The 26,407-nt window shown below is 38.9% G+C and overlaps 3 protein-coding genes across 4 annotated transcripts in view; 2 read left to right on the top strand and 1 right to left on the bottom strand.

The window, feature by feature from the left end:
* The first annotated feature begins 1,331 nt into the window (after window positions 1-1,331).
* Window positions 1,332-26,407, top strand: part of LOC114426641 (interferon-induced protein 44-like) — a 128,374-nt gene continuing 103,298 nt past the window's right edge. The window contains exons 1-2 of the mRNA XM_028394176.1: window positions 1,332-1,406; window positions 1,744-1,768. Coding sequence (XP_028249977.1) covers window positions 1,385-1,406; window positions 1,744-1,768 — 47 coding nt within the window. The 5' untranslated portion in view covers window positions 1,332-1,384. The remainder of the gene's footprint in view (window positions 1,407-1,743; window positions 1,769-26,407) is intronic.
* Window positions 7,195-9,695, bottom strand: LOC114426661 (uncharacterized). Of its 2 annotated transcripts, none has more exons than XM_028394206.1 (5): window positions 9,511-9,695; window positions 8,661-8,736; window positions 8,444-8,545; window positions 8,107-8,216; window positions 7,195-7,851 (listed from the first exon to the last, which is right to left on the bottom strand). In XM_028394206.1, exons 2-5 carry the CDS (start codon window positions 8,734-8,736, stop codon window positions 7,816-7,818), a joined length of 324 nt encoding a protein of 107 aa, XP_028250007.1. In that variant the 5' UTR covers window positions 9,511-9,695; the 3' UTR covers window positions 7,195-7,815. The 2 variants fall into 2 exon arrangements, with proteins under 2 accessions (XP_028250007.1, XP_028250006.1); XM_028394205.1 differs by having other exon boundaries at window positions 8,001-8,216; window positions 9,511-9,670.
* LOC114426624 (uncharacterized protein DDB_G0283697-like) overlaps window positions 12,926-26,407 on the top strand; it is a 403,048-nt gene continuing 389,566 nt past the window's right edge. Inside the window, exons 1-9 of the mRNA XM_028394144.1 lie at window positions 12,926-13,212; window positions 14,666-14,724; window positions 16,008-16,172; window positions 16,513-16,588; window positions 16,709-16,801; window positions 17,212-17,312; window positions 18,012-18,185; window positions 18,516-18,591; window positions 18,707-18,808. Coding sequence (XP_028249945.1) covers window positions 14,701-14,724; window positions 16,008-16,172; window positions 16,513-16,588; window positions 16,709-16,801; window positions 17,212-17,312; window positions 18,012-18,185; window positions 18,516-18,591; window positions 18,707-18,808 — 811 coding nt within the window. The 5' untranslated portion in view covers window positions 12,926-13,212; window positions 14,666-14,700. The remainder of the gene's footprint in view (window positions 13,213-14,665; window positions 14,725-16,007; window positions 16,173-16,512; window positions 16,589-16,708; window positions 16,802-17,211; window positions 17,313-18,011; window positions 18,186-18,515; window positions 18,592-18,706; window positions 18,809-26,407) is intronic.

Raw genomic sequence — 26,407 nt, 5'->3', positions numbered from 1 at the left:
GCTGACAGGGTGTCCTGCAGGGGGTGGGACTCATTGTCCAGCATGGATGTTAGTTTTGCCAGGACCCTCCTGTCATATATATGTATATAGAAGTACTTTACTGAGGGTCTAAAACTAGACCAGCAGGAGGCGCCTGTTAACTATTTTAAGGAGGACTAGAACTGCAAATTATTATAAGGTTGTAAATTAGGTAAGGTTGGTCCTGTAAGGGCTTTGCTCAGGTCTTCTGGTCTTGTTTCCTCTCATCAGGCTAACCCTTATTTGTGTTCCAACATTTCATGTCCCTCTGGCAACTGTGTACCTAATCCCTGACAATAGCAGGAGGGTGCCTGACTAAATAAACATCAGTGGATTTGCCATTGTTCTTCTGGTAAGCACAGGCTTAAGGTGTAACAAAACAGCTTCAATAAAAGAAGTGAGAAAACATCTGTGAACTTTGTCATCTGGATCAGGAGCTATAGTCACAATCACAAGTGTCGCCAGCATAGATGCAGAAAAAAGACAATAAGCTTCTTTTACTGTTTTGGTGAAACTTCTGTCACCAAGCCTGGTTACAGAGGCTGACTGAGTTGATGAAGCTGGAGCTTCCTGCTCCTATTGGGCAGGACAGACGAACTCTGAGCTGTCTGATGTTTCATTTTCTGGCTTATAGTGCTGCACATACTGAAGATTCCTCTCTATAAACTAGAAACTATAATAAAACATTATTGTGGTTCACACTCACAAACCACTGAGCCACTGCTGCCCAAAATTTGCCCAGAATTATTCAAACAGAAACAAACAGGCGCACAGTCTATGGAGCATGGACTACAAACAGGAACAGAAGCATCGCGACCTGTTTTACAAATATTATACCCCGTTAAACTAATATAAGGACAACAGTGGCGCAGTGGTATAGCAGGGTTGTCTAGTAACTGGAAGGTTGGTGCTTTGATCCCAACCCCTCCCTAGTCACTGTTGTGTGTTCTTGGGCAAGACACTTCACCCTAGCCTGTGGCGTGCCTTGCTAGTCATTGCATGACACTGCTTGGCAGCAGCTGAAAAGAATTTCCCTCTGGGATTAATACAGTATCTAAAATAAAAAAAAAAATAAAAAATGTGATCACGTGTTAGCTTTGTTTTATAAGTGGCAGTGTATTAAAAAATGATGCTATGGCGGCACAACATATATGTGTTACCTGTTGATGTTTGTACTTGCGTAATTTTAGAAAACTGCATCCTAACATTAAACATTTGGCTAAATCTTCCTCCTCAGATACATCGGCTTATGAGGGTGGAGTGTTTTTCTCAAATATTTGAGAAAGTGAAACTGACAGATTTATACTTGCTCACGACCACATACAGGACGAAAGCACATCTTTTCTGCAGCAACAAAAACAAGAAGATGGGCGCTTTTAGCTCTAAGGGTAAGACTGTTTCTGTTTACATTATAGAGTTTTGTATTGTTATTGTTTTATTGTTTTTTGAAGAAGAAGAAGAAGGATGTGATTTTTTTGCATTAGTTGTTAGGACTTCTATAAAAATAAAAAAAATACAGGCTGAGAGATTCGCCCAAGTTTGTTTTTAAAGTTCATGTAAAAGTTGAAACCGATAAGTATAATGTAATATCTAACTGAACTTAAATATTATGACTTTATCGGTTCCAGGAAAACAACCTGAGCCCTTAGTAAGATCTGTTTATTATTACTCAGTCTGAATGATGTTCATGAATGTGTCTCTTCTTGTCTGCAAAACTCTCCTCAGTTCCATGGAGGAAGGTGCCCTGGGGGTGAGTTTATAGTTTTCTTATGCTTTTGTGTGGTGGCACTAGGTTGAAAGCTGCATAAATCATATGTCAGACATCATGAAGATAGTAAAGGCTGTCTGTCTCTTCTGAACACTGTAATCTCTCATCCTCATACTTCCACAGACAAAGAAAAACGACAAGTCCAAACATTAACCTGAAAGCCTAGTTTTGTGTCCTATGTCAGAACATGTTACTTTTGTTTTTAGCTGTAGTTTGGTTTGGCTAGAGATTGGTTCTTGCTGTGACATGAGTGAAAACCACCAGACCTGCATTTATTTATATGATATAATCTTTTTGATCAGAAAAAATGAGGATGATCTCCAGTATGTGAAGGACTACAAGCCAGCAAAAAAAACATCAAACACCTCAGAGTTCTTCTGTACGGCCCAGTTGGAGCAGGAAAGTCCAGCTTCATCAACTCTGTTAACATCAGCCTGCGACGCAGAAATGCGACTCCTGCTGCAGCCTCTGCAACCACCAGTGATAAAAGTTTCACCAAAAAAGTAAGAGAATAAGAAATCTTACTGTTGTCTCTGTGATACTTGTAGCCAGAGACTTTATGTTTGTTTTCTGTCCCATAACAATAAACAACTGCATATTTCAGTGTAGTGGCCAAATTTAAGCATCAACCTGAAGCTGCTTCGTTAGTGTAGCTGGGGTTTTCTTGATGCTTGTCTTACAGGAGTTAAAACTAAACTATATATATATAACTAAAGTCCAAATACTGTGCATGTATCATGAATGAGTGTTTATTAACAGCCCACAGCTGTAACAGTGGAATCCATTATGCCTCAACTTCATCCACTATCAAACAGATGGCATATCCATACCTGTTTAACACTCTCATTGCACTCTTATTCTGCTGTTAATTATGCCTTATGGCACTATCACTGCCCTAAATAAATTAGTAGTTACATAGTATAGTAGTAATAATAGTATTCTACTATCACAAGATGATGCAAATAAGAATAAAATCTTCTTCTGAAGAAGAAGACTGCAGAAAGCAGTCGAAACATGTCAAGGTAAAAACACAAAACACTGATCTGTTTTGACTGACTGAATACTCTTATGGTATAAAAAGGTGAAGACCAAATGAATCTTGTTGAAATATCAAATGTAACTTTACTGTGACATATTCTTTAAACTGCTATGTTTGACGAATATGTCACAGTTTGTAAAAATAATGACATTTTAAACGTCCCCTCACATTTACAAGAAACATTATTAAATAAACTAAATACAGGGTCCTTGTGTGTTTATTAAGACTCATTTTACAAATTGAAAATCTGCAACTATTATTATCTTTTCTTGTGTTTTAGTATCAGACTCATAGAATCAAGAATGGACGAGGAGACGACAAGACCTTTTACCCTTTTGTCTTCAATGATATCATGGGTGTGGAAGACGGTATGGCCTGCGGTGTTCTTCCTGAAGACATCAAACTGGCCATGGAGGGACATGTGAAGGAGGGTTATGTGGTACAGCTGCCATTTTATTAAAACTAAAGATTCTTTCTGCCTGAGTTTTTACCATTGTCTGTATATATACATAGTCTGTAAACATAAGGATTGGATCAGCTATTTGCCATTTATGCTGTGATAAAACAAAGCAGAAAGGTTTCAGAGAATAGATCTTATTTAATCCTCAGAACCCCAAAACTACCACATGTGACAAACAGTTCTATCAGAGAAAAAACTAATTGAGGTATTTCTTCATAGTCACTTTATTACTAGTGTCACTGAAAAAGATACTCAAAGTTCTGGAACCCTTACAGCCATTAGGACTCCATTATTCATTCAAATACAGCCAGCAGTCCTTCCTCATAGAGCAGAACAGTGAGTAGCAGTTCTCACACTGTTTATGTGTTTTCATTGTTTTTCAGTTCAACCCAGTTTATCCACTGTCAGAAAAAGACTACAACCCAGCTCCTGCTCCTGATGACAAAGTCCATGTTCTGGTTTGTGTTTTATCTGCCAATACAACAGAAATTAAGGAGTCAGTTCTGCAGAAGATGAACATTGTCAGACAGACAGCTGCTGACCTGGGTAAGAGTTCCTGTCAAGATGTTTTCATACTACTTCTATTTTGTACTTCCAAACTGCACTCACCAGACAAACCACAGTTCAATCCACAGTTTGGTTGAATTTTGAATCAGTTGTATGGTGTTGGCATTTATGAAACTACGCATCCTCCTGCATTTTAAGAGGAGTCATCATTGTGGTAAATTGTGTAAGATAATTGTGCAGAAGCTTGTTGCAGATGACAGAAAACTGCATTATTACATTTCTAACTTCTACCTTCAGACCTGATCAAACAGAAAACAAAATTGGTTTATTGATCCCCAAGAGGCAATGTAGAAACAGAAATAACATAACAATAATATAATGATAAATATATTTAGTTGTTTAATTTGTTATTCTTCAGTTATTAAATCAAATAAATCACAAATAATCATTATTTATGTGCCTCTGTGTCTGCAGAAATTCCTCAAATAGCATTAATTACCAACATTGATGCAGCCTGTCCTGAAACAGAAAAAGACCTGAAGAATGTATACAAGAGCAAACACCTGAAGAACAAGGTCAGTTTCTGACATTAACAGAAATTTAATGATTTTATTTTATTATCTAAATATTTCAGATTCATAGCATTAAGTATTATTTTGTTCACATTCAGATGAACCAAATCAGCTCAGCAGTAGGAATCCCATTGAACTGCATGTTTCCAGTGAAGAACTACAGCCATGAAATAGACGTGGATGATGATGTGGACACTCTGATCCTGAGTGCTCTGAAAAACATGATCAACTTTGGAGACGACTTTGTTGAAACAAATGTACCTGTGTGACTTCTATAGAGGAACTAAATCCAGGAAGTGCGTATGAGGGGAAGTATAAACTCAGCTTGTGTATGTAGGTCAATGAATGCATGTTAACTGGTTTTCTCTAGAAAGAACAGTAGGTTCTATACTTATCCTTCGGTTTGTGAAACCATAATTATATACATTCAAGTGAATTTATACTCAGTTAAAGGACATTTGACAAACATTTTTTTCATTTTACATTTTGACAAAATTGTTTATGTCCAAACTTATTTAGATATATATAGAATATGCAATATTCAAAGTTCAAGAAGTAGCACACTGTACAAAATCTTAAAGGATGTGGTTATGAAACATGGGTATATAGTTTCTTTAACATAACGTCTTACAGTCTGAGTAAAAATTAAGGGTAGGGTATGAGTAATTTTGAGCCTAACCATATGTGCGCATGTTTCCATGGCCTTGCTTCTATATTGCCAACAGGTATTAAAGTGCCCTCTTTTTTATTATAAAAATTAAGATGTGCTGGAAGCAATTAGAAGCTTGTGATTTTGGAGTTTCATCCACACAGTTTTAGGAGGCAGAAAACATTTATCTTCTGATTGTACCTTGTTTTATTGTATTCTGTTATACATAAGCACCTTTATTTATGTATTATTCTAAGTATTTTAATGTTAAGCACTTATACCCTTATAAATGTGCTATATAAATAAACTTGACATTGACACGAAATGCTCCTCCTTCTCTCCCCTCTCTCTTGACCCATGACAGCACCACTACTAGGCCTGGAACATTAACTACAGGGTTTTCAGTGTTTTGTTTATTTATTTATTTTGTAAACACAAACGATTTGTGTGGATGTAGTCCAAAGCACATACAGTGGCTTGCAAAAGTATTCATACCCCTTGAACTTTTCCACATTTTCTCACATTATTCCCACAAAAATAAATATATTTTATTGAAATGTTATGTGAAAGACCAACACAAAGTGGCATACAGTTGTGATGTAGAAAGAAAGTTAAACATGAGTTAATTTTTTTTATTTGTTTATTTAATTTTTTTACAAATAAAAAACTGAAAGGTGCAGTGTGCAAAAGTATTCAGCCCCCTTTTCTCTGAGTGCATCCAATTGCCTTCAGAAGTTGCGTGATGATTTCTGACTGATCAAATGTTGACCTAATGACTAGATAGAGTCCACCTGTGTGTAATTTAATCTCAGTCCAAATACAGCTGTTCTGTGACGGCCTCTGTGGTTTGTTGAGAGGATATTGGGGGGCAAACAGCATCATGAAGTGCAAGGAACACACCAGACAGGTCAGGAATAAAGTTGTGGTGATATTTAAAGCAGGGTTAGGCTATACAAAGATTTCCTAAGCTTTGAACATCTCACAGACCACTTTTCAGTCCATCATCGGCGAATGGAAGGAGTATGGCACAACTGCAAACCTACTGAGACATGGTCATCCACCTAAACTAACAGGCCAAACAAGGAGAGAACTGATCAGAGACGCAGCCAAGAGGCCCATAGTGACTGTGGATGAACTGCAGAGATCTACAGCTAAGGTGGGGGAATCTGTCCATGGGACAACTATCAGTCATGCACTGCACAAATCTGGACTTAATTGAAGAGTGGCATTAAGAAAGCCATTGTTAAAGTAAACCATAAGAAGCCATGTGAGTGACCTAGCAACCATGTGGAAGAAGGTGCTCTGGTCAGATGAGACCAAAATTGAACTTTTTGGCCTAAATGCAAAATGCTATATGTGGCAGAAACCTAACACTGCACATCACTCTGAACACACCATACCCACTGTCAAACATGGTGGTGGCAGCATCATGCTCTGGGGCTGCTTCTCTTCAGCAGGGACAGGGAAGCAGGTCAGAGTTGATGGGAAGATGGATGGAGCCAAATACAGGGCACTCTTGGAGGAAAACCTGTTGGAGTCTGCAAAACACTTGATACTGGGGCGGAGATTCACCTTCCAACAGGACAACAACCCTAAACTTAAAGCCAAAGCTACAGTGGAATGGTTTAAAATGAAACATATTAATGTGTTAGAATGACCCAGTCAAAGTCCAGACCTAAATACAATCGAGAATCTGTGGCAAGATCTGAAAACTGCTGTTCAGAAACATTCCCCATCTAATTTGACTCAGTTTGAATTGTTTTGCAATGAAGAATGGGCAAAGAGTTCAGTCTGTAGATGTACAAAGCTGGTAGAGACATACCCCAAAAGACTTGCAGTAAAAGGGGGTTCCACAACGTATTGCCTCAGGGGGGCTTAATACTTTTGCACACTACAGTTTTCAGTTTTTTAATTGTAAAAAAAAATGAACTCATGTTTAATTTTCTTTCTGCTTCATAATTGTGTGCCACTTTGTGTTGGTCTTTCACATAACATTCCAATAAAATATATTTATGTTTGTGGTCATAATGTGAGAAAATGTGGAAAAGTTCAAGGGGTATGAATACTTTTGCAAGCCACTGTAGGTCTAATAGCTATTATCATTTTGAGAAAAGTCTCTCAGGGAAATGGGACTGGAATTCACAATTAGTACGTAAAATGAAAAAGTACAAGTTTCAGAACTTCAAATTCAGAATATTTAATAGGGGGTCAAACAATACATCTTTGATTAGAAGATCAATGTACAAAACAGGACATTAATTCATCGACTTCAGGAACTGCCTTAAAGTGACACCAAAGTGAGTAAATTTAAACTTTTTACAAGACAGGTGCCAAATACATTACACTGGTCAGCCAACATTCTATGTTTCAATTCTGTGACATGCTAATGTGTTTATTATTTTTATTTTTATTTTATTTTAGATACTTTATTAATCCCAGAGGGAAATTCTTTACGGCTGCTGCCAAGCAGTGTCATACAATGACTAGCAAGGCGCGCCACAGGCTAGGGTGAAGTGAAGTGCCAGTTTCAGCAAACACTGTTTACGTTATTAGTGTTTACTGTTTACTCCTGCTCCACTGTGATACTGCCCTCTGTGCTGAACGACACAGTATCTCACATTTGATTTTTGTAGGGATTGCGAACCTGATCTTTTATTCTACTGACAGCCTGTCGATTTTGTGCACATTGAAGTAATCCTCCCTGAGTCTCATGGAAGAGAACATGAACCTCCAACACAAACCTTGGATCTTCAAACCATTTTCTTTCTCCTGGTGAAAACTCCTTATCTCTGGTGTGATGCATCAGCACCACAATGACTGGTTTATTGTTGGATGACACTGGAAGGCAAGAGAGAAATATCAGATGAACAGAAATGTACAGTTTAAAACATTATCACACTAAAACAAGTAGAATTACATATCTAAAGGATGTTTGATATGAAATCCACACACACATACACATATCTCAGTGACCCTCTGTACATTACCTGCTGCATGTCTCTTGACTGCTTCTGAATCTGAACCAGTACGGGATGTGATTGGACAGAAGACAATGATGATGTCACATCCCTGCATGTTTTTTGTCTTCCTAACCTGTTTTAATGACCTCCATTTTCTTCTCTTCACTTTTTTCACTATGGTTTCATGAGCACCATAAGTCTCTCCAGTTTTGACATAGCAGAACCGTGGTGCCTGTTGTCTTGCTGAGAATGAGAAATAAAGATCCCATTAATGTTTACACATTTATTTTACATTTTGACTACATATGTACAAGCATTCGTACAGAGACCTATATGTTCATCCTCTGATCACAAAATACTACATCATGTAGGGCATTTTAACTTGCTAGCTGCACAGAGACAACATTTGCGATGAATAATACGATATTCAGATAAATGTGATGCAGTAAATAACTCCTTATATGTATAACCTGTTTCTGGTTTCTTTGAAGGTAAACTGGTCACCACAACAGTGAGCAAATCCAAAACATCACTGTGAAGAATCTGAGGTTTTTTCATCAACTCTTCAACATCTGCAAAGCAAACAAACATTTACTGAACACTGTCACATGAACACAAACTGTGTCAGACCTTACAAGGGGAAAGATAAATAGAAAACAACAAACAAATGTAAATAGTTGAACATACGTGGAACACATTCTTTGATTTCAGACCCCTTCAGTTCTCTTAGGATGTTCTGCAATTTCTCTTCATCCACAGCCATCTGCATTTGAAACAGTACAACAGTATTATTTTCAGAGGTAATAAAGTACATTCACTTAGGTATTCATTGGTAATTATACTTCACTAAAATGATTTCCTGAAGCAAAGCTATCCCAGCTAACTTTGGGTGAGAGGCGGGATACACCCTGGACAGGTCACCAGTCCATCACAGGGCAACACACAGACAGATAGATGTTGCTTTAACAAGTATAAATTACACTTACTTAAGTGGGTTAGGTTTTAAAGCCAAACTCAGTTAACTCTGTTAATTAAATTGTATATAAACACATTTATTTGATCCAACAACTCACTTTGAGTGCTCTGCCTCTGACCATGAAATTTCCCTCTCCTCCTATCAAAGAAATAACTTTGCAGTTCCCACACTATTGTCAGTAACTGAAACGAAGTTGTAACTTTGGAAACAATCATTCGTTTGATTACTCGTTTCTGGGGAAAAGAGGTAATGCCGTTAGTAACGACATTTATTTATAACTCCGTTATTCCCACTACTCTAACATATCACTGCCTGCATGGCGCAATAATTTGGTTCCATTAAACATTAGAACACATAGGAGATATTCGCCTTCGGTGGCGTGAGAGAATAACGTTTCAACCATTGACTGGATCAGTCTGAAATAAACTGCGTAAAATCAGAAGAGACATTTGAGAGATATATCTGAACACGGGTGTAAGCTTTAACAATAAGACTAATACTATAATAATAATGGTTACGGGTTTAATGTTAATATGTCTCGAAATATAAGATGAAAATTACCTGTACGTTTCTTCGTCTCTTCCGCGTCCCTGCGAATAATTCTTTACACAAACATCCTGCTCCTTTTCACCAGTTTCACTTTCGCGCGTGACTTCAGAGAATTGTTTATGTGGCCACGGTCTCGCTGCAGGAACAAAGTAAAATGAATGAATCCACTCTTCCTTGCTGCGGAGAAACATCAAGGCTGTGTCAATCACTCACTCTACTACAATACTCCAGTCCAGGAGAAGGTGCAAGCCACCCAAGAGGCACCCACACCTTCAAATGTGACAGAGGTGAAGGCTGTTTTACTATTATAACAAGTTCCTGCATAATCATGTCAACTGCTATACAAAGAGTGGGGAGAGGCACAAAAGGTTGATTTTGAAAAATCAAAAGAGATGATGCAGTCTGCAGAAGTGGTGCATTACAGCAGATAATGACATTGTGCTGTTGTGTGACACATCACATGGAGTAGGTGCCATGCTGCCACATCACATGACAGATGGAACTGAGAAACCCATAGGATTCACCTCACGAACATTAAATGTAGATGAGAAGAACTGCTCACACTTAGCTAAGGAAGGACTAGCAGTGATGTTTAGGATAAAACGTTTCCACAAGTACATTTATGGTCGGAAATTCACTATAGTGACAGATGACAAGCCCTTGTTGTTGCCCTTGATGCAGGCCGTACCACAGATGGTCTCACGTAGAATCCAAAGGTGGGCAGTATCCTTGAGAGCCTATGAATACACGATAGTGTATAAAGAATTCCTGTGGATTATGCTGGACCATTTATGGAACAGGTGTTATTTTGTGCTTTATTGATGCACATTCAAAATGGATGGATGTGTCCCCAGTGAACTGCCACTTCAGCCACCACAATTGAGTGCCTGTGTACTTGTTTCATGGACTGCCTGAATTGTTAGAGTCTCATAATGGCACTTGTTTCACCAGCACTGAATTCAAAGACTTCCTGAATAAAAATGGTATCGATCATGTGTCACACTACCATGTTGCCAGTAATGGATTAGTGGAGAGAAGGGTACAGACATTTATCAATCAATGTTTCTGCATAAGACTTCCATGACTTCCCTCTCCAACCTTGATCTAGGAATCCTCAGTTTTTCTTTCACATACACTTAGACTAAATCTTGATGAGGTTGAAATGTACCAAAACTGTTTTTCCAAGCTTTCTGGTGTAAACGCCATAGGGGGTCTGTTGAGACTGGTACTCACACAGGTTCATATGATGGATTTTCCATTTTTGGTCACTAGAATTTGATACAGCATAAATCACATTTTCCCTGGCTGAATCCACAAGTAAATACTAATAATGCTACAATTAATTACATGTAAACAAATTGATTACAAATATTAATCAAATCTGATTTGGGCCCATTTATTATTGGCTATTTTTGTCATGACAATATTGACAGTAACAAGGAGAAAACATGAAATATTGAACAATGAAATATCAAACACTTCCATCTGATCACCTCTTGGAGTCGCTATAGAGCTGTGAACACCAGCAAAGCAGACATCACATGCCATTCTTGGTTACACTGATCTTACAGATCTCAGGATATTATATCATTAACAACCCAATAAAGCAGAAATATTCTTGGTAGTTTTTTAAAACTATACTGTACAATTCTGTATGTAAATTGTAAAACACACCAAACACATGCACAAATTCACTACAATATTGCTGTGTGGGCAGTCAGCAACTTATGCGTATGTACAGTATGTTCAGATTAATTCCCTGCAGCAGAATGTACTTCTATCCACACATTGGACCTAACCATTGCCACCTTGTCAGGGAATGGCTGAGTATCAAACGACCAACTGATTTTAATTCCTGGGCAAATAAACCTTCAGAAACACAACCCCCATGTATACAACAAATGAAAACACTAATACCACTAAGATGCATAAAGTAATTTGCGTATCTGCACATTTACTGTGTCTGTGTAACACTCCTCGTATTTCTCTGACAGAATGGTTATTTAGTTCACATTGAAGTAATCCTTCCTGAGTCTCATGGAAGAGAACAGGAACCTCTAACACAAACCTTGGATCTTCAAACCATTTTCTTCCTCCACTTGCATACTCCTCATCGATGGTGTGATGCATCAGCACCACAATGACTGGTTTATCGTTGGATGACACTGAAAGGCCAGAGAGACATTATCCCATTTAAACGCCAGATTACTCTCTCAGTACATCCCCACATTCATCACTTCATTTAACATTAAATATCTGAGGAATGTCTTTGAAATGACTAAAACAAATGCACATGTATCTATGTGAGTCTCCATTACCTGCTGGATGTGTCCTGACTGCCTCCACATCCGAGCCAGCACGAGACAGGATTGGACAGAAGACAATGGTGATGTCACAGTCCTGCAGGGATGATATCTGCACCCATATACATCCTCCCTTTAATTTTTCCAGTATGGTGTCGTGAGCACCGTGGGTCTCACCCGTAACAGCATAGTGAATCTTAACTATGTGCAGACACATCACAACTGACAAGAACCACAGTGGGATGTTGGCTGTAAAAGGATTAACAATTGTGACCATTAGTGTTCATTCATATTAACACTCAAAGATTCACTGTACATTAGCAGATGACTCACCTCTTCAGTTTAACTCTACAGGAGTGGATGCTGTTTCTTCTAATAAGAGACAAAGATTACAAACATTTATTAACACATGCATGACAACGTCAGTCCACATCTGCACAATTTGTCTTTTGAGGAAATTGAATGGGCCCAGACTCTGGTGGCTCATGTCCAAATCTACAACAAAACAATGAAATCCTAAACTGATGAGAAATCCGAATGTTTTACTGTAAATCTTCCATCACGTACAGTTTACTGGAAATTTAAGGTAAGACTTACCAACGAAATGATCAGCTCTGCTCACTTTTTGTCACTGCGTAACTGTAAACGGATATCCTGTTCCCTTTTCTTTACAGTTTCACTTTGACGTGGCTTACCAGAAATTGTTTGCTTATTGCTGTTGTAATTACAGTCTGAGTGACTGGAGGGAGGACTGGTTGATTGGGTTTGTGGATTACTATTGCAACAGCACATCATCATTGTTATAGAAGACTGTTGCTGTCTTAAAGCTGCATAGACTTAAGTTTATGTCTGTGATTAAGAAGGCATATACCACTCTCATAACACCGTGATAAAAACTAAAGCCCCGAAAACAGTTGCATTTTATCCAGGTTACATATACACATAAATCGTATGCATGCATGCAATGAAGATGACGTCTTGGTCAAATGATTCCTTGACCAAGAAAAACGGATGCAAATTTGTGAGTTTTTTTCTAGCAAATTTGCTACTTTAATCTCAGATTATTAGACCCGCCCTCCTTTTCCGGGTCAGTATTTTTTTTTCTTACAATGGCCCTAATACGCCGTCGTACAAATAAAACAAAAGCAATCCTATATACAATATAAACAGAAACAACCTTACGCAAAGAGAAAGAGGAGTTCAATGTCTTTTTTGCAGAATTGCTGTAAAAAAAAAACCGCTTACTCTATATGTATGATCCCGACTACAAAGACATCAGCCAGTTTCTCTTTCACTTTCCCCGCTGCTGTGAGACCTTCACCATACAAGGAGGATAGACAGAGGATCAAACAGCTTATTGTTTTCTTTGCAGCTGACAAAGACAAGGGACGCAGAGACGCGTGAGTAAGAGGTCTGTCCTCACATTTTCACTAAACTGCGTGATTGAGACACATTTAAAGTTCATTGTTACATGTTCATTTGTGGAACTTGTGGTTAGTAAACGTCATTTGATGTTTTCTTATTGCGGCAGAACAGTTGATGCGGCACAAACAGACAAATGTCAATGTGGACCTTTGGCTTAAGAGAAGGCTAATATCATTTCAATAATTAATGTATGTTGTCGTGACCTTCCCTGGTCACCCCGGATTGTCAGATTCCGTTTCCTGTATTCAGAACAGAGTGAAAGAAAATACCCTGGGTTTTGTAGTTTCGCCTTTTGCAAAAGGGAGAACACAGTGAACACAGGCCTTTCAGTCTGCTTCACTCCCCTCCATAAGTGTTCTGCCCCTCCCCTGGACACAGGCTTGTTTTATTGAAAGTTGAGGTACATTTGCATAATAGATAAACAGTTCTTCAAGACCCTCGCAGGTATTCCCATATTGGGACATGTTGCCCCTTTATCTCCACCTACTAATTATCATAATTGGTCTAACATATTTATGACTATGAAACCCTTTGTCCCTTCTATGTTGGATGATTTATCTTAGTCCATGCCTCCTAGTGCTTCGGCCTTCACCGCATCAAAGAGTTCCTCCCTAACTCTCTGTAAGAGTTATAGATGTGTTTTTCTCTAAGTGTAAGCATATATAATCAAATACATACGTGGTCTGTATCATGTCATTGCGTAAATAACCTTGTATACTTCACAATTTATTGATCAAGGAGTTTGCTGGCTCCAAAATAAACTTTACAATTTTATATGGGCGGGGCGTGCGTGACGTGAGTAAAAGGGGAAATTCTTGTTGTTGAATAAGAAGTGGCCTAGGCCAAAATTGAAAACTTAAATGATACATAAATACATACATACATACATAGAGCGCATGTGTGTATTGCATGTGCAACTCAGCATACAGTTACGTATGATATGTTCAAGTCAAAGTTACTTGTGTTGGAACAAGTGTGTGTACACATTTTCTTATCGGTGTGATGAAAAATGTTGTAGTAAATAACTGTACTCGTCTTTCTGTTTCTTGAAGCCAAGGCCTTTGGTCGACTTTTAGTGATAAATATGTCATTATAGCAAAAATGAATGACTGGATGAACAGGTGGATGAATAAATATCAATTTTGTCATACATTTGGTTGAATTTAGCTTTTGATGTATTGAGCTACTGTAGCTTCCACCAGTCGTCCACCTTAGGAGCTCTTTTAGGCCAAAGATGCTTCATGAATAACTGTTATCTAAGAAAACTCTCAGTGTGCTCATTCTGAGAATGATCCTAGAATTCTATCAGTAAAGGCCTCAGTGTGAGGAACCTTCATGAACATGATCTGTGGTTTGAACACAGTCTTGTAGCAGCACATAGCAACACAAATCTGTGCAGCACCTGGAATATCAGCAACATGTAACACTTGTTTCCACAGATCAACACAACCAGCTGGAGACATCACAACCTGACATGGATCGAAAGAGTGAACCACCTGTAAGTGCACTGTTTTTACTGCTGACCAACCAGCACGAATACCACTACTACTACTTTGATTATGCACACATTGTGATATTAGTGTATTATAAGTGTCAGGGAGGTTGCAGACGGACTCAAGCACAAGACAGGAGACAGGCAGAGGGTTAAATTAAAGTAATTTACTGTGCCTGAATACTCAGGGAACACAGTTCAAAAGCACAAGATCTCAGGGCAAAAACACAAGTGCGGTGCTAGCCGGCAGGAGGGAAAACCACACAGGGTTGAGTCACCACAGTTCTCAAAAGACAAACTCAAATGGTCTCAAAAACACACCAGGCAAACAAAATACAAAAATACTAAGGCTTGGAAAGTAACTCAGGCTACTGGAGAACAGGACGGCTGGAAGTCAGGTAGTAGACGAGACGAACTGGCACCAAGTGAGGGGAAGACGTAGACTATATACACAGGGATCAGGGCAGACAAAGGCGCACAGGTGAGGCACATTAGGGAGGAGCAGGTGATCACCAGGCGAAGGAGGGAGAACACGAGGAGGGGGCAGTCAAGACACCTGAAATGAGAGGGAAGTCAGTGATTTCAAAATAAGGCCGGAACTAAGGGCAGACATAATCAAACAAACTACAAAACAACCTCCCTGGCTCATGCTGGGACCCTGACAAGACTACAGACTAGTATTCAGACAGGGTAGCCTTAAGAATATCCACAAGGAACAAAAAGTCTACCAACAAGACGACCCAATAAAGAAAGGGGAGCACAGGACTTAAGTAGACACAGACAACAAGACACAGGTGAAGTAAAACACAGAGGAATACACAAGGAAGACGGGACCTTCCAAGTAAAACAGGAAGCACTAGACACAACAACAACACAGCATGGACAAACACCGCAAAGGACGACAAGAGCCACTAAGAACTAAACAAAAACCCAGAGTAACAAAATACCAAGCATACAGCTGCAAAGAGAATAATGACAGAACACAGGATTAATCAGAAAACCAAACCAAAGAGAACAAAGTACAAAAGAAACACAGGATCATGACACTGTGTGGAACATGAAACCAGTATTCTGTAGTTCTGAATGATGAGTCCTGAGTGAAGTCTGATCTCTGATGCTGTATGAATCAAACTGCAGATACAGACTGACCTCTAATAACATGTGAACACAGGACTTGTTCATCTGCTGCATCATTAAAGCTCAGGGAGACATCACAGCTCATACTGTAAGAAGACTTGATTTAATCTGTTCTCTAACACATCATCAAACTTTGTATTGTGTCTGCACAGGCTGCAGAAAATATGGAGACATCACCATCACAACCTGACTGTTCAAAAGACACATCTGTTAACAGGACAGAAGAAGAACAGTCTGATGTGTCTTCACATGCTGCAGATACTCGGACACTGATGTGTCCACATTGTGAAAAACATCTAGCTGAGTTTACTGCTAAGGTCAGTCGTGGAAAACTATTTTTATATTTATCTTCAAATGGACATAAAGATTAAAAAAGGTAAAAAGGACTTGAAGCTTCTCCATTAATGTTCAGAACATTTTGTCCTTTAATCAAAAAAACAAACTAATGCAAATATGGAATGATTTTTGAGACAACTCTCTGTCTAAACAACTGATTTAATAAACAAAGAATCCATTCTGACCAAAAATGTAACGTGACATGTGAATACCAAGTGAGTGAATTTACTTTATTATTTCCACCAGTAGAAACAGCACAAAGATCACTCTGTCATATGTCTTCTAGTCTCTGTGTTCACATGTCTTCTGTTTCAAATGCAGATGGCTGAGGATGAAGAGAAATGGCAGAAGATCCTGGAAGAACTGAAGAGGTCTGAAATCAAAGATTATGTTCCACGTATGTTCAACTATTTACATTTGTTTGTTGTTTTCTATTTATCTTTCCTCTTGTAAGATCTGACATCGTTTGTGTTCATGTGACAGTGTTCACTTCAGTAAATGTATGTTTGTTTTGCAGGTGCTGAAGAGTTGAAGAAGAAAAGTCTCCACAGTGTTTTGGCTTTGTTTGCTGATGTAGTGACCAGTTCACCTTCAAAGACACCAAGAGCAGGTTATCCATATAAGGAGTTATTTACTGCATCACATTTATCTGAATATCTTGTATTATTCATCACAAATGTCTCTGTGTAATATTTTTAACATCACTTTTTATGGGTGGATGAATAAATATACATTTTGGTTGAATTAAAAAATTAGCTTTTAATGTAGTGAGCTACTGTATCTTCCACCAGTCTTCCACCTTAGGAGCTCTTTTAGGCCAAAGATGCTTCATGAATAACTGTTATCTAAGAAAACTCTCAGTGAGCTCATTCTGAGAATGTTCCTAGAATTCTATCAGTAAAGGCCTCAGTGTGAGGAACCTTCATGAACATGATCTGTGGTTTGAACACAGTCTTGTAGCAGCACATAGCAACACAAATCTGTGCAGCACCCAGAAACATGTAACACTTGTTTCCACAGATCAAGACAACCAGGCTGCAGACAATACAGAGACATCACAACCTGACAGTCCAGAAGACGAGGATAAACCTGATGACATGGATCCAAAGAGTGATCCACCTGTAAGTACACTGTTTTTACTGCTGACCAACCAGCACAAATACCACTACTACTACTATGATTATGCAAAAATGGTAACAATTTAAATCTAAATTTCTTAAATTAACACAAACCCTGAGTGTAACAGGAATATTACTGTCACTCTCTGGGAAATAAAAACACCACAGGGTCATTTATGTGAAATCATCCACTTTCAGGAAGACCCCCTCAGATATTTTTAGAAAATTCACTGATGTACATCTATCAATATTATGGAGAAATCCAGAGCTTTAGGTCTGTAAGTTTAACCATTTGCAACATACAGCCCTTTGAAATATTAGTTCTTTAGTTTTTGGCTGATTTGCTGTCAGCCAGGTTAAAGCTTTTACTGCATGTACAGCTTTTCCCATAGAATCAGAGAATGTAATCACTTTTTTCTATCTAGAGTTGATATGTGGTGCAATTATAGTGATAATATGTCTCTACCAGGAAATACCTCCAGTATATTTATATCTTATAAATAAATGCCACAGGTAGTGTGTCTTTTGCTGTTTTTACTGCAGATACAGACTGACCTCTAATAACATGTCTAATATGAATGTAGGACTTGTTCATCTGCTGCATCATTAAAGCTCAGGGAGACATCACAGCTCATACTGTAAGAAGACTTGATTTAATCTGTTCTCTAACACATAATCAAACTTTGTATTGTGTCTGCACAGGCTGCAGCAAATATGGAGACATCACCATCACAACCTGACTGTTCAAAAGAGACATCTGTTAACAGGGAGGAAGAAGAAGGACAGGCTGCAGACTCAGACAGTTTGAGCCATCCACACTCTAAGAGACAATTTCCAGTTGACACTGCTGCTGCGGCCATGATCCAACAAAATGAAGTAAGAAAGAGCATTTAACATTAAATGCACATAAAGATTTAAAAAAGGGTGAAATGGATTTGGAGCTCCTGCATTAATGTTCATAACACATTTTCATCTTCACTTAAACTGGCTTAAAAACAAACAACACAAACCTAAATGTGTGAGTCAGACCAAAAATCAGCATTTTTAAAACAGCAGCCAACAGGAAACATGCTGATAGTAGTGCCTATGAGTAAAAAAAAGTGAATGTACTTTTGTTACCTTCCACCAGTAGAAACAGCACAAAGATCACTCTGTCATATGTCTTCTAATCTCTATGTGTTCACATGTCTTCTGTTTCAAATGCAGATGGCTGAGGATAAAGAGAAATGTCTGAACATCCAGAGAGAACAGAAGAAGTCTGAAATCAAAGATTGTGTTCCATGTATGTTCAACTATTTACATTTGTTTGTTGTTTTCTATTTATCTTTCCTCTTGTAAGATCTGACACAGTTTGTGTTCATGTGACAGTGTTCAGTAAATGTATGTTTGCTTTGCAGGTGCTGAAGAAGTGATGAAGACAATTCTAAGTCTCTACAGTGATGTTTTGGCTTTGTTTGCTGATGTAGTGACCAGTTTACCTTCAAAGACACCAAGAGCAGGTTATCCATATAAGGAGTTATTTACTGCATCACATTTATCTGAAAATCTTGTATTATTCATCACAAATGTATCTGTGCAGCTGAAGAGTCAAATGTCTGATTTTTTATTCAGCTACAGTTTGAGACAAATTTGTACTTTCTGCCTCTGTGAGTACAAAAGGTTCTAAATAATGTAGTGGTTGTGATCAGAGGATGAACATAGAATAGAATAGAATAGAATAGAATAGAATAGAATATACTTTATTAATTCCTTTGGGAAGGTCCCTCAGGGAAATTTGGGTACCAGCAGCAATACAACAACGACAGTCAGAGAGCCTCTGTGCAGATGTCTGCAGCCGGTCATCCTCCATCTTTTTCTTAACCTGCTTGTCCTGTGCAGGGTCACAGAGGAGCTGGAGTCTCTTCCAGCTGCCTCACACTCTGAGGAGAGGCAGAGTAAAGATACCAGCAACAATATAAAGATTTTACAAGTTTGTTGTGGTGCAGACTGTAAAGTGTATGTGTTGTGAGACACCTGCTATTATTACTTACATCTACTGTTGTTGTCCCCTAAGGGAAAATCTTATGGCACAATACAGAATCTTTTTCTTCTAAGATGCATGTTTGTATGAAATTTGGTCTTTTAAGTAGTTTAAAGTTCTGATTTCAGTTGAAAGTCTTCCAGCACCACTGACATGTTCTCCTCTTTTCTAATGATGGTACATGTCCATGAGTTCAAACCTCACACACATCACCATCATTTGAAATATTCTCAGATTACATCTTGAACAATGTTCAGCACATGTTCTTAAAACATGTTAGGGGAAAAAGTCATGCAGATCCTGAATTGGCCTTCATTTATTTTGTTTAGTTTTGTTTAGTTTAAAGAGGAGTTCAGATGCATCTTTTGAATAAACCGCTTAATATCCCTTTAAACACTACTCCCAGAAACCATTGCACGGCTGCTCACATTGATCTAATGAGCGATTAGTATATAAACCATGGACAGTGTGGAGCATTAAAGGGTTATCTCTTCTAAAGACAGACTCAGTCAGGCTGTCCTCTTCATTCAGCCTCTCTTCCGTGGTTCAGTGTTCTGGTTGCTATGATGATTTTCAGGTAGAGGCTCATGTTCAGCTGCTCAAATGAAACTTGAATGAATGAATGAATGAATGAAACAGAAGTATAAATTTGGCTCAATTCATAAATGTACATGTGTTAATGAATCAACATTAATGCAATGATTGTTTTTTATTTTCAGCAACGTGGTTTCCAAAAGTGATTTACTCCTGTGTCGTTACTGGTGAGACTGTTGGTGCTCACAGGACCATACAAGAAAAGGTGGAGAAAAGAAGCTGGACCTCAACAACTCGGGTGGAGAGGACAGAAAGTGTGCAGGAATGTGACATCATCATTGTCTTCTGTCCAATCACATCTCGTATTGGCTCAGATGTGGAAGCAGTCACGAAACATGCATCAGGTAATGTACAGAGGGTCACTGAGATATGTAAAGTTAAGGTTAAGATATCTTAAACATCCCTCAGATATTTCATGTTAAACAAAGTTCTGAATGTGGGGACGTCCTGAACCTCTAACCTTATGGTCTTAGTGGGATAATGTTAAAACATTTCTGTTCTTCTTGCTTTGCCTTTCAGTGTCATCCAACAATAAACCAGTCATCGTGGTGCTGATGCATCACACCAGAGATAAGGAGTATTCACCAGGAGTAAGAAAATGGTTTGAAGATCCAAGGTTTGTGTTGGAGGTTCATGTTCTCTTCCATGAGACTCAGAGTGGATTACTTCAATGTGCACAAAACGACCAGGCTGTCAGAGAAATACAAGGAGAGTTATACAGACACAGTAAATAGTGATGGTCTTAATCATAGTTTAGTGGTTTTTTTCCAGCTTTGCAGCCACAAATTTATATCACTTAGTTTGATCCTTTGCTGTTTTGTAGCCATGTGGTTACATCCAGTGTGTGCACCATGAGTGTGTGGATGTGTTAATAGCTAAACTCATACTGATAGATGGCTTCACTCTGAACATACATACATGTGACCTGCCCTCCACACACTTTGTTTGAAGTGGAACCAATGTAGTTACTTTCCATTCTTAATATGTAGGATACATGTGTGAACACTTGTGTAACTTATACAACAGAAAACAAACATCCTCCATTTTGTTTCAGCTCTGTTTGAGTTTCCACCCAGGTGGAAGGTGACAATCTAACAGTTTAAGACTTGAATAACATTGCTGAATTTGGTGCTTTATTGAGCCACACACCATTTGTGCATAGCTATATTTGGTGTGCATGTCTACACAACAGCAGAGGCCAGACTTCACCTAACAGTGAATAAATCTCAGATAATTTGTTAACAAAGTAAAAAACTAAAGCTGATAATAGGAAATATTTAATTAAAGTGGCAGTAGAGGAGGAGGCAAAACCACTAACATACAGACTAACATACAGAGTACACTATGTTGCATTGTATTATTATATATTGATACCAGTTCTTTAGTAAAATTAAGCAGACAAGCTGATACAGGACAGTCTTCATCATCTGGAATGGGTTACATTTGCTACAGTGACCAAATTAGTGCACACATAAGCAATTTCCCCCTGGGATTAATAAAGTATTTTTGATTCTGACTATACTGCCCATACAAAATGTTAATTTTTAAATCATGTACTTCATTTGTTGATTGGATGCGAGCTGATGAATGTAATTCTCCACAGTGTGATATAATGTAATTCATTGTCATGTAATGCTGCCTGCTTCTATATCATCTCTTCATCTGTGTTGTTTTTAAGCTTTATATATGTCTGAGTTTGTATTTATTTTGAGGGACAATGTGAAAACTGAGGTCTACTTCTAAAAGCATTTACAGCTCTGTAGCACCTCCCAGAGGTTAGAAGATGGAACTGTATATATTGTTTAATTAATTGGTAGCCGTTGCTAGGCAATCAAACTATTGTTCTTCACCCTCTTTCTTCTTCTTTGTTATTCTTCCGTACGTATTTGGCGCAGCGTATCTTCAGCATACATTGACCGATTTCTACCATTCAACCATCAAAATGTTCATCTCATAGAGGACATTCCGGGTCAACTTCCAAGTTTTTTAAAAAAAATGATAGTGTTTCATTAGGCAATTTCAGTGTCATCTGCCAAATATATCTCCTCATACAAATTATAAGCTACAGACTCCATTTTAGTCTTAAAACGCTCATTAGATGCTGCTCTATCAAACTTGAATTCAGAATTTTCTAATTCCAAATCGTTTCCGCACGCCAGAGGGGTTTTTGAGGTCTCCTCTGCTGTTACCATGGTGACAGGCTGACACACAGAGGCATACAAAGCTCTGATTTGCTCTGATTCTCCAGCAATTCAGAGAAATCCTTCACATCAGCATTCAAAGCAATGCTTCAGCTGCAGAAATCAAACTTGCATTTTCTTCAGGAAATGCCCTTTTCTAGTATTTAATGTTTCCTGTTACTGTATACAGTCAGTGTCTGCATGACATAAAATGAACAATAATAAATGGACAAAAATCAGATTTGATTTTTAATCAATGGGTAACTTGATTAAATGTATTCACTTTAATGTAAATAAAGGTTTTTTTATTTTAAAGTTACTGGGTTCATGCATTTACTTACCCTTACAAAAGTAACACATAAACACCAGAATATACTGTGATCAACTCCCAGTGACCGCAGAAATGACATTATGTTCATGGATCCTGAAGCCTGACTGTCCTATGAATGAGTGAATGCTAAGCAGTGAACATAGGATGGTTCAGTGCTCTGCACCTGTTACAACCTTTATGTTTTCATTCATTTTGCCACAAAAGTACTTTGTAAGTAGCAAACCTCTTCCATCTACAGCCAGCTCTTCACCTGATTCTTGTTTTTACAGCCACTAAATTTAAATGATCACATTTTAAACGTTGATCATTTCAATCACCTGGAAAATTTGACGCCATCTCAGACTTATGGAGAAGAGAGCACCATGTTCTGTTATTCTGTTAACAACTGTTGACAGTGAGGAAGTGCCAAAAGCTGCAGTTCCTCATGTGGCCACTCAGAATAGAATAGAATAGAATAGAGTTTATTTGTCACATGTACAAGTACAAACATACTAGTACGTTAGGAGTACGCCTCCAAGCCACAGCCATCCGGCGCTGAAATCTCCATAGAACTGTGTGTTAAACTCAACTTTTACAGCAGAAAATTGCTTTTTCTAGATAATTTCCAACCAGTTCATTATCAAGAATATAAAATATTCTATTGTGTGTCTCCAAACAATATGACTTTTAGCTGTGGCAAGATTGTTTTTTTCAATCACTAACAAGCGCTTAGCCATTCTTCAGATACTTTTTCTAAACTCTTAACACAGACACACACCGACAAAACACAATCGGCCAATTGGTTAATTTTATTCTCAAAGACATGTTTTGTTAAATATACATATATAACTCTTCGTTTCAAAATACAATAAATCTTTCTCTAACACACTAACTACCAAAACACTGGAAATCATGTGGACTCAAAATGAAATCATTCTGTCACACAAAAACATGTGCTTTCACTTCACATAGTACATGCAGTCAATCAAAGTGCACAAGGCTTAAAATACTGGCAATTGTTAGCATTACAAAAACTGCATAGACTTTGATGTTTCAGTTTTACAGGTCTTTGCATGCAAAACATGCAATCCACCGTTTTTACACTATATTTCTTGGTTGGGAACTGTATGTCCACATGTAATGTTCACATTCTTAAGCTTTCCAGTAAAAAGTCAATTTGTTGTTTTTTTTTTACTGTATACAACAACACTGTAGAAACATTGTTTGTGATAGAACAGAAAAAGTTTTATTGCTTAGAGTGAACAAAATATTCATGAAACTGTTACGTGCTGGTACTCGTTTGTTGTGTATGCATGTCTGTTATGTGTGTCTCTTTGTTTTCTGTGCAGGTTCCCATGTGCACTTCTGGTGAACCAAGTGGATCATCCACAGCTGAGTCCAATTGGTCCTCATTAGCACGCCTATATCAGCTGGAGGTGTGCACATGGCCGGAGCCAGTGGGCCAACTTGCGGGCGTGCGCACACACACCACGTGTCTTTGAGCAAGATGATCAGTACTAATCGTTTCTGTTTTGCTTTTGTGCTTGCTTTGCCGTTTTGTTATCTCTTTTAATAAACAAATATAATGCACAGTCACTGTTTCCGTCTGCTGTCTCCTCCAGGCCTGGGTAACATTATTGTTGCTTCCCCTCATCCCCTGGACTAACCAGGGAATCTAGGATCCTATTGAGGGAGAGTTCCAGCGAAGTCTTGGTGACTATGTAGCTTTGTGGTAACCACATTGCCTGCTGGGAGCCTGGTGGTGAGTGTGAGCTTTAACCCTATTGACTGTCTTCCCAGTTTAGAGTAGGTGAGTGCCCAGCTGGTCTCCTCGCAGTCCTTCCATCGGACACTCTTTTGTTATTTTGCTTTTCTTGTTTTTGGAGCTAATCCTGGGCGGGGATCCAATTCCCTGGCGGGGGAAGGCTTTCCACAGCCTTGGCTGCTGGAGACACCTCGAGCCCAGCACGCTCCAGAAGACAGATAGGTGAGTTGCTTGGGCAGGAACTGGGACAGTCTGTTTGTCAACTCTGTAAGGTTAAGCTTGTGTGTTAGCGTATGCTTTGGTCCGTGTTTTCTCTGATGTAGGCAGAGGTGTGAGTGTGTGTACACTTCATTGTGTTCTCTGCTGTGAGCAGGGGTGTGTATTCGCAAGCGCTTAAACTTTTGCGTGTTTCTCTGCTGTGGGCAGAGGTGTTCAATCATGAGAGACTCAGCGAACTGAATGAGAAATATTTATTAAGTACAAAGTTTGAATGTGCATTGGCGTCCTAGACACCGTCATGAAGACCACATCCGAAAAGGGGGGAAAATACAAGAGGAGAGGCCGCTGGATCAGAAGATTCCCCCTGGGGTCTAGACCTGGTGGTGGTGGAGAGCTGGAGGGCAGGAGATAGGAGGCCTGAACTGGCGTGGATCTGGTGGTGCTTGGGGTGGAGGAGGGTCGCTGGGTTCGATCAGAAGACAGCTGGAGAGGAGATGGAGACTTTTAAATTTCGTGCTACGCTGGGATTGGTCAGGAGAGGGATGGAAAGCGACAGCTGATTGGTGAGGGAGGTGCTTTCTATTAAGCGCCTGACTAAGAGAGCGGAAGAGAGGAGGAGCAGAGGAGTGAGGGATAGAGGGATAGAGGGAGAAAGATTAGGAAGCGGATAGGGATAAATGGTGAATGATGGGGAGTCTTCCTGATTAAACTTACGCTAAGAGCTACATTAGTGGCTGTGGTGGTAGCGTGTGTGGCCGTTTGGCCCGTGATTCCATTAACTAAAAGGCAGAACTGGTTCTGTGGGCAGAAGTTAATTTCTGTTTCGTGTAGTAATGGGATCACTTGTATGTGTGAGGTCTGAGTTTCAGCTGCAAGCACATGCTCCATAAATGGACAGCTGAATGCATGCACATAAAACAGTTTAATATTGTTATGTGGAGTTGTGTTTTAAAGGACCCAAGTGCAGGCAGAAGCAAAAGGTGAGCTTTAATCAAAGCCAAAATGCAAAACTCTACACAAAGTCCAAAGGTTCAAACAAAGCACAAAACGAAAACCAAGGAAAGGAAAACCAACCGAACAAGCAATAATCCAGGAGGTGAACAGGAGGACGGGAGGACAAAGGCTAAGGACTGGGGGTAGAGAGACAAACGATCCAACAAGAACAAAAGGGAGCACAGGACTTAAATAGACATGGGAGACGGGACACATGTGAACACGATTAGGGTGGAGCAGGTAATCACAGAGGAGGGAAACAAGAGGAAGTAAACACACAGAGAAGACACAAGGAGGACAGGACTGTCAAAATAAAAGAGGAAGCACAAGACAACACTACGAACACATATAAACCGTTCCCCACCAAACAGTTAGAACTGAAGCTGCTTGGATGAGCAGCGAAACCTCTTCATGAAAACTCTACAAGTCCAGATGCCTTCCTTCAATCTTCAAAAAAACAAGTAGTTCACTTACTGACATCTTCAACCGATTGAAAGCACCTATGAAAAGATGGACTCAAATTTGGCCTTCCAAAAACAGCTCATTCATGAGACTGATATATGTTTACAACCCACATATGTGTAATATTGAATCATAAATAAATTACTCAACTCAACTCAGCTTTATTTATAGAGCACTTTAAAATCAACCCTGTTGGCCAAAGTGCTGTCCACCAATAAAAAAAGCATAGAGTTAAAAGCCAAAGAGAGAAGGTGTGTATTCAGAGAGAATTTAAAAGCTGCAAGAGAGTCAGCCTGCCTAATGTGCAGGGGCAGATTGTTCCATAGTTTAGGGGCAGTGACTGAGAAAGCACAATCACCTCTCGATTCCATCTTTGTGTCTGACTAAACTGAAAGATCTTCTGATGAATGATCTGCCGACCTGAGAGCGCATGAGTGTTAGGTAAAATAACCCAACTCCGTTACACCATCTGCAAACAGAGACCACAGACAACTTCTTGTTTTACTTGCAAGGAGAGTGACCCCAGAGACTGCTCAGTTACAATCTCCGAACTCA

This window comes from Parambassis ranga, chromosome 21 (genome assembly GCF_900634625.1).
Source record: "Parambassis ranga chromosome 21, fParRan2.1, whole genome shotgun sequence".
NCBI lineage: Eukaryota > Metazoa > Chordata > Actinopteri > Ambassidae > Parambassis > Parambassis ranga.
This window is presented reverse-complemented; position numbering and strand designations above follow the sequence as displayed.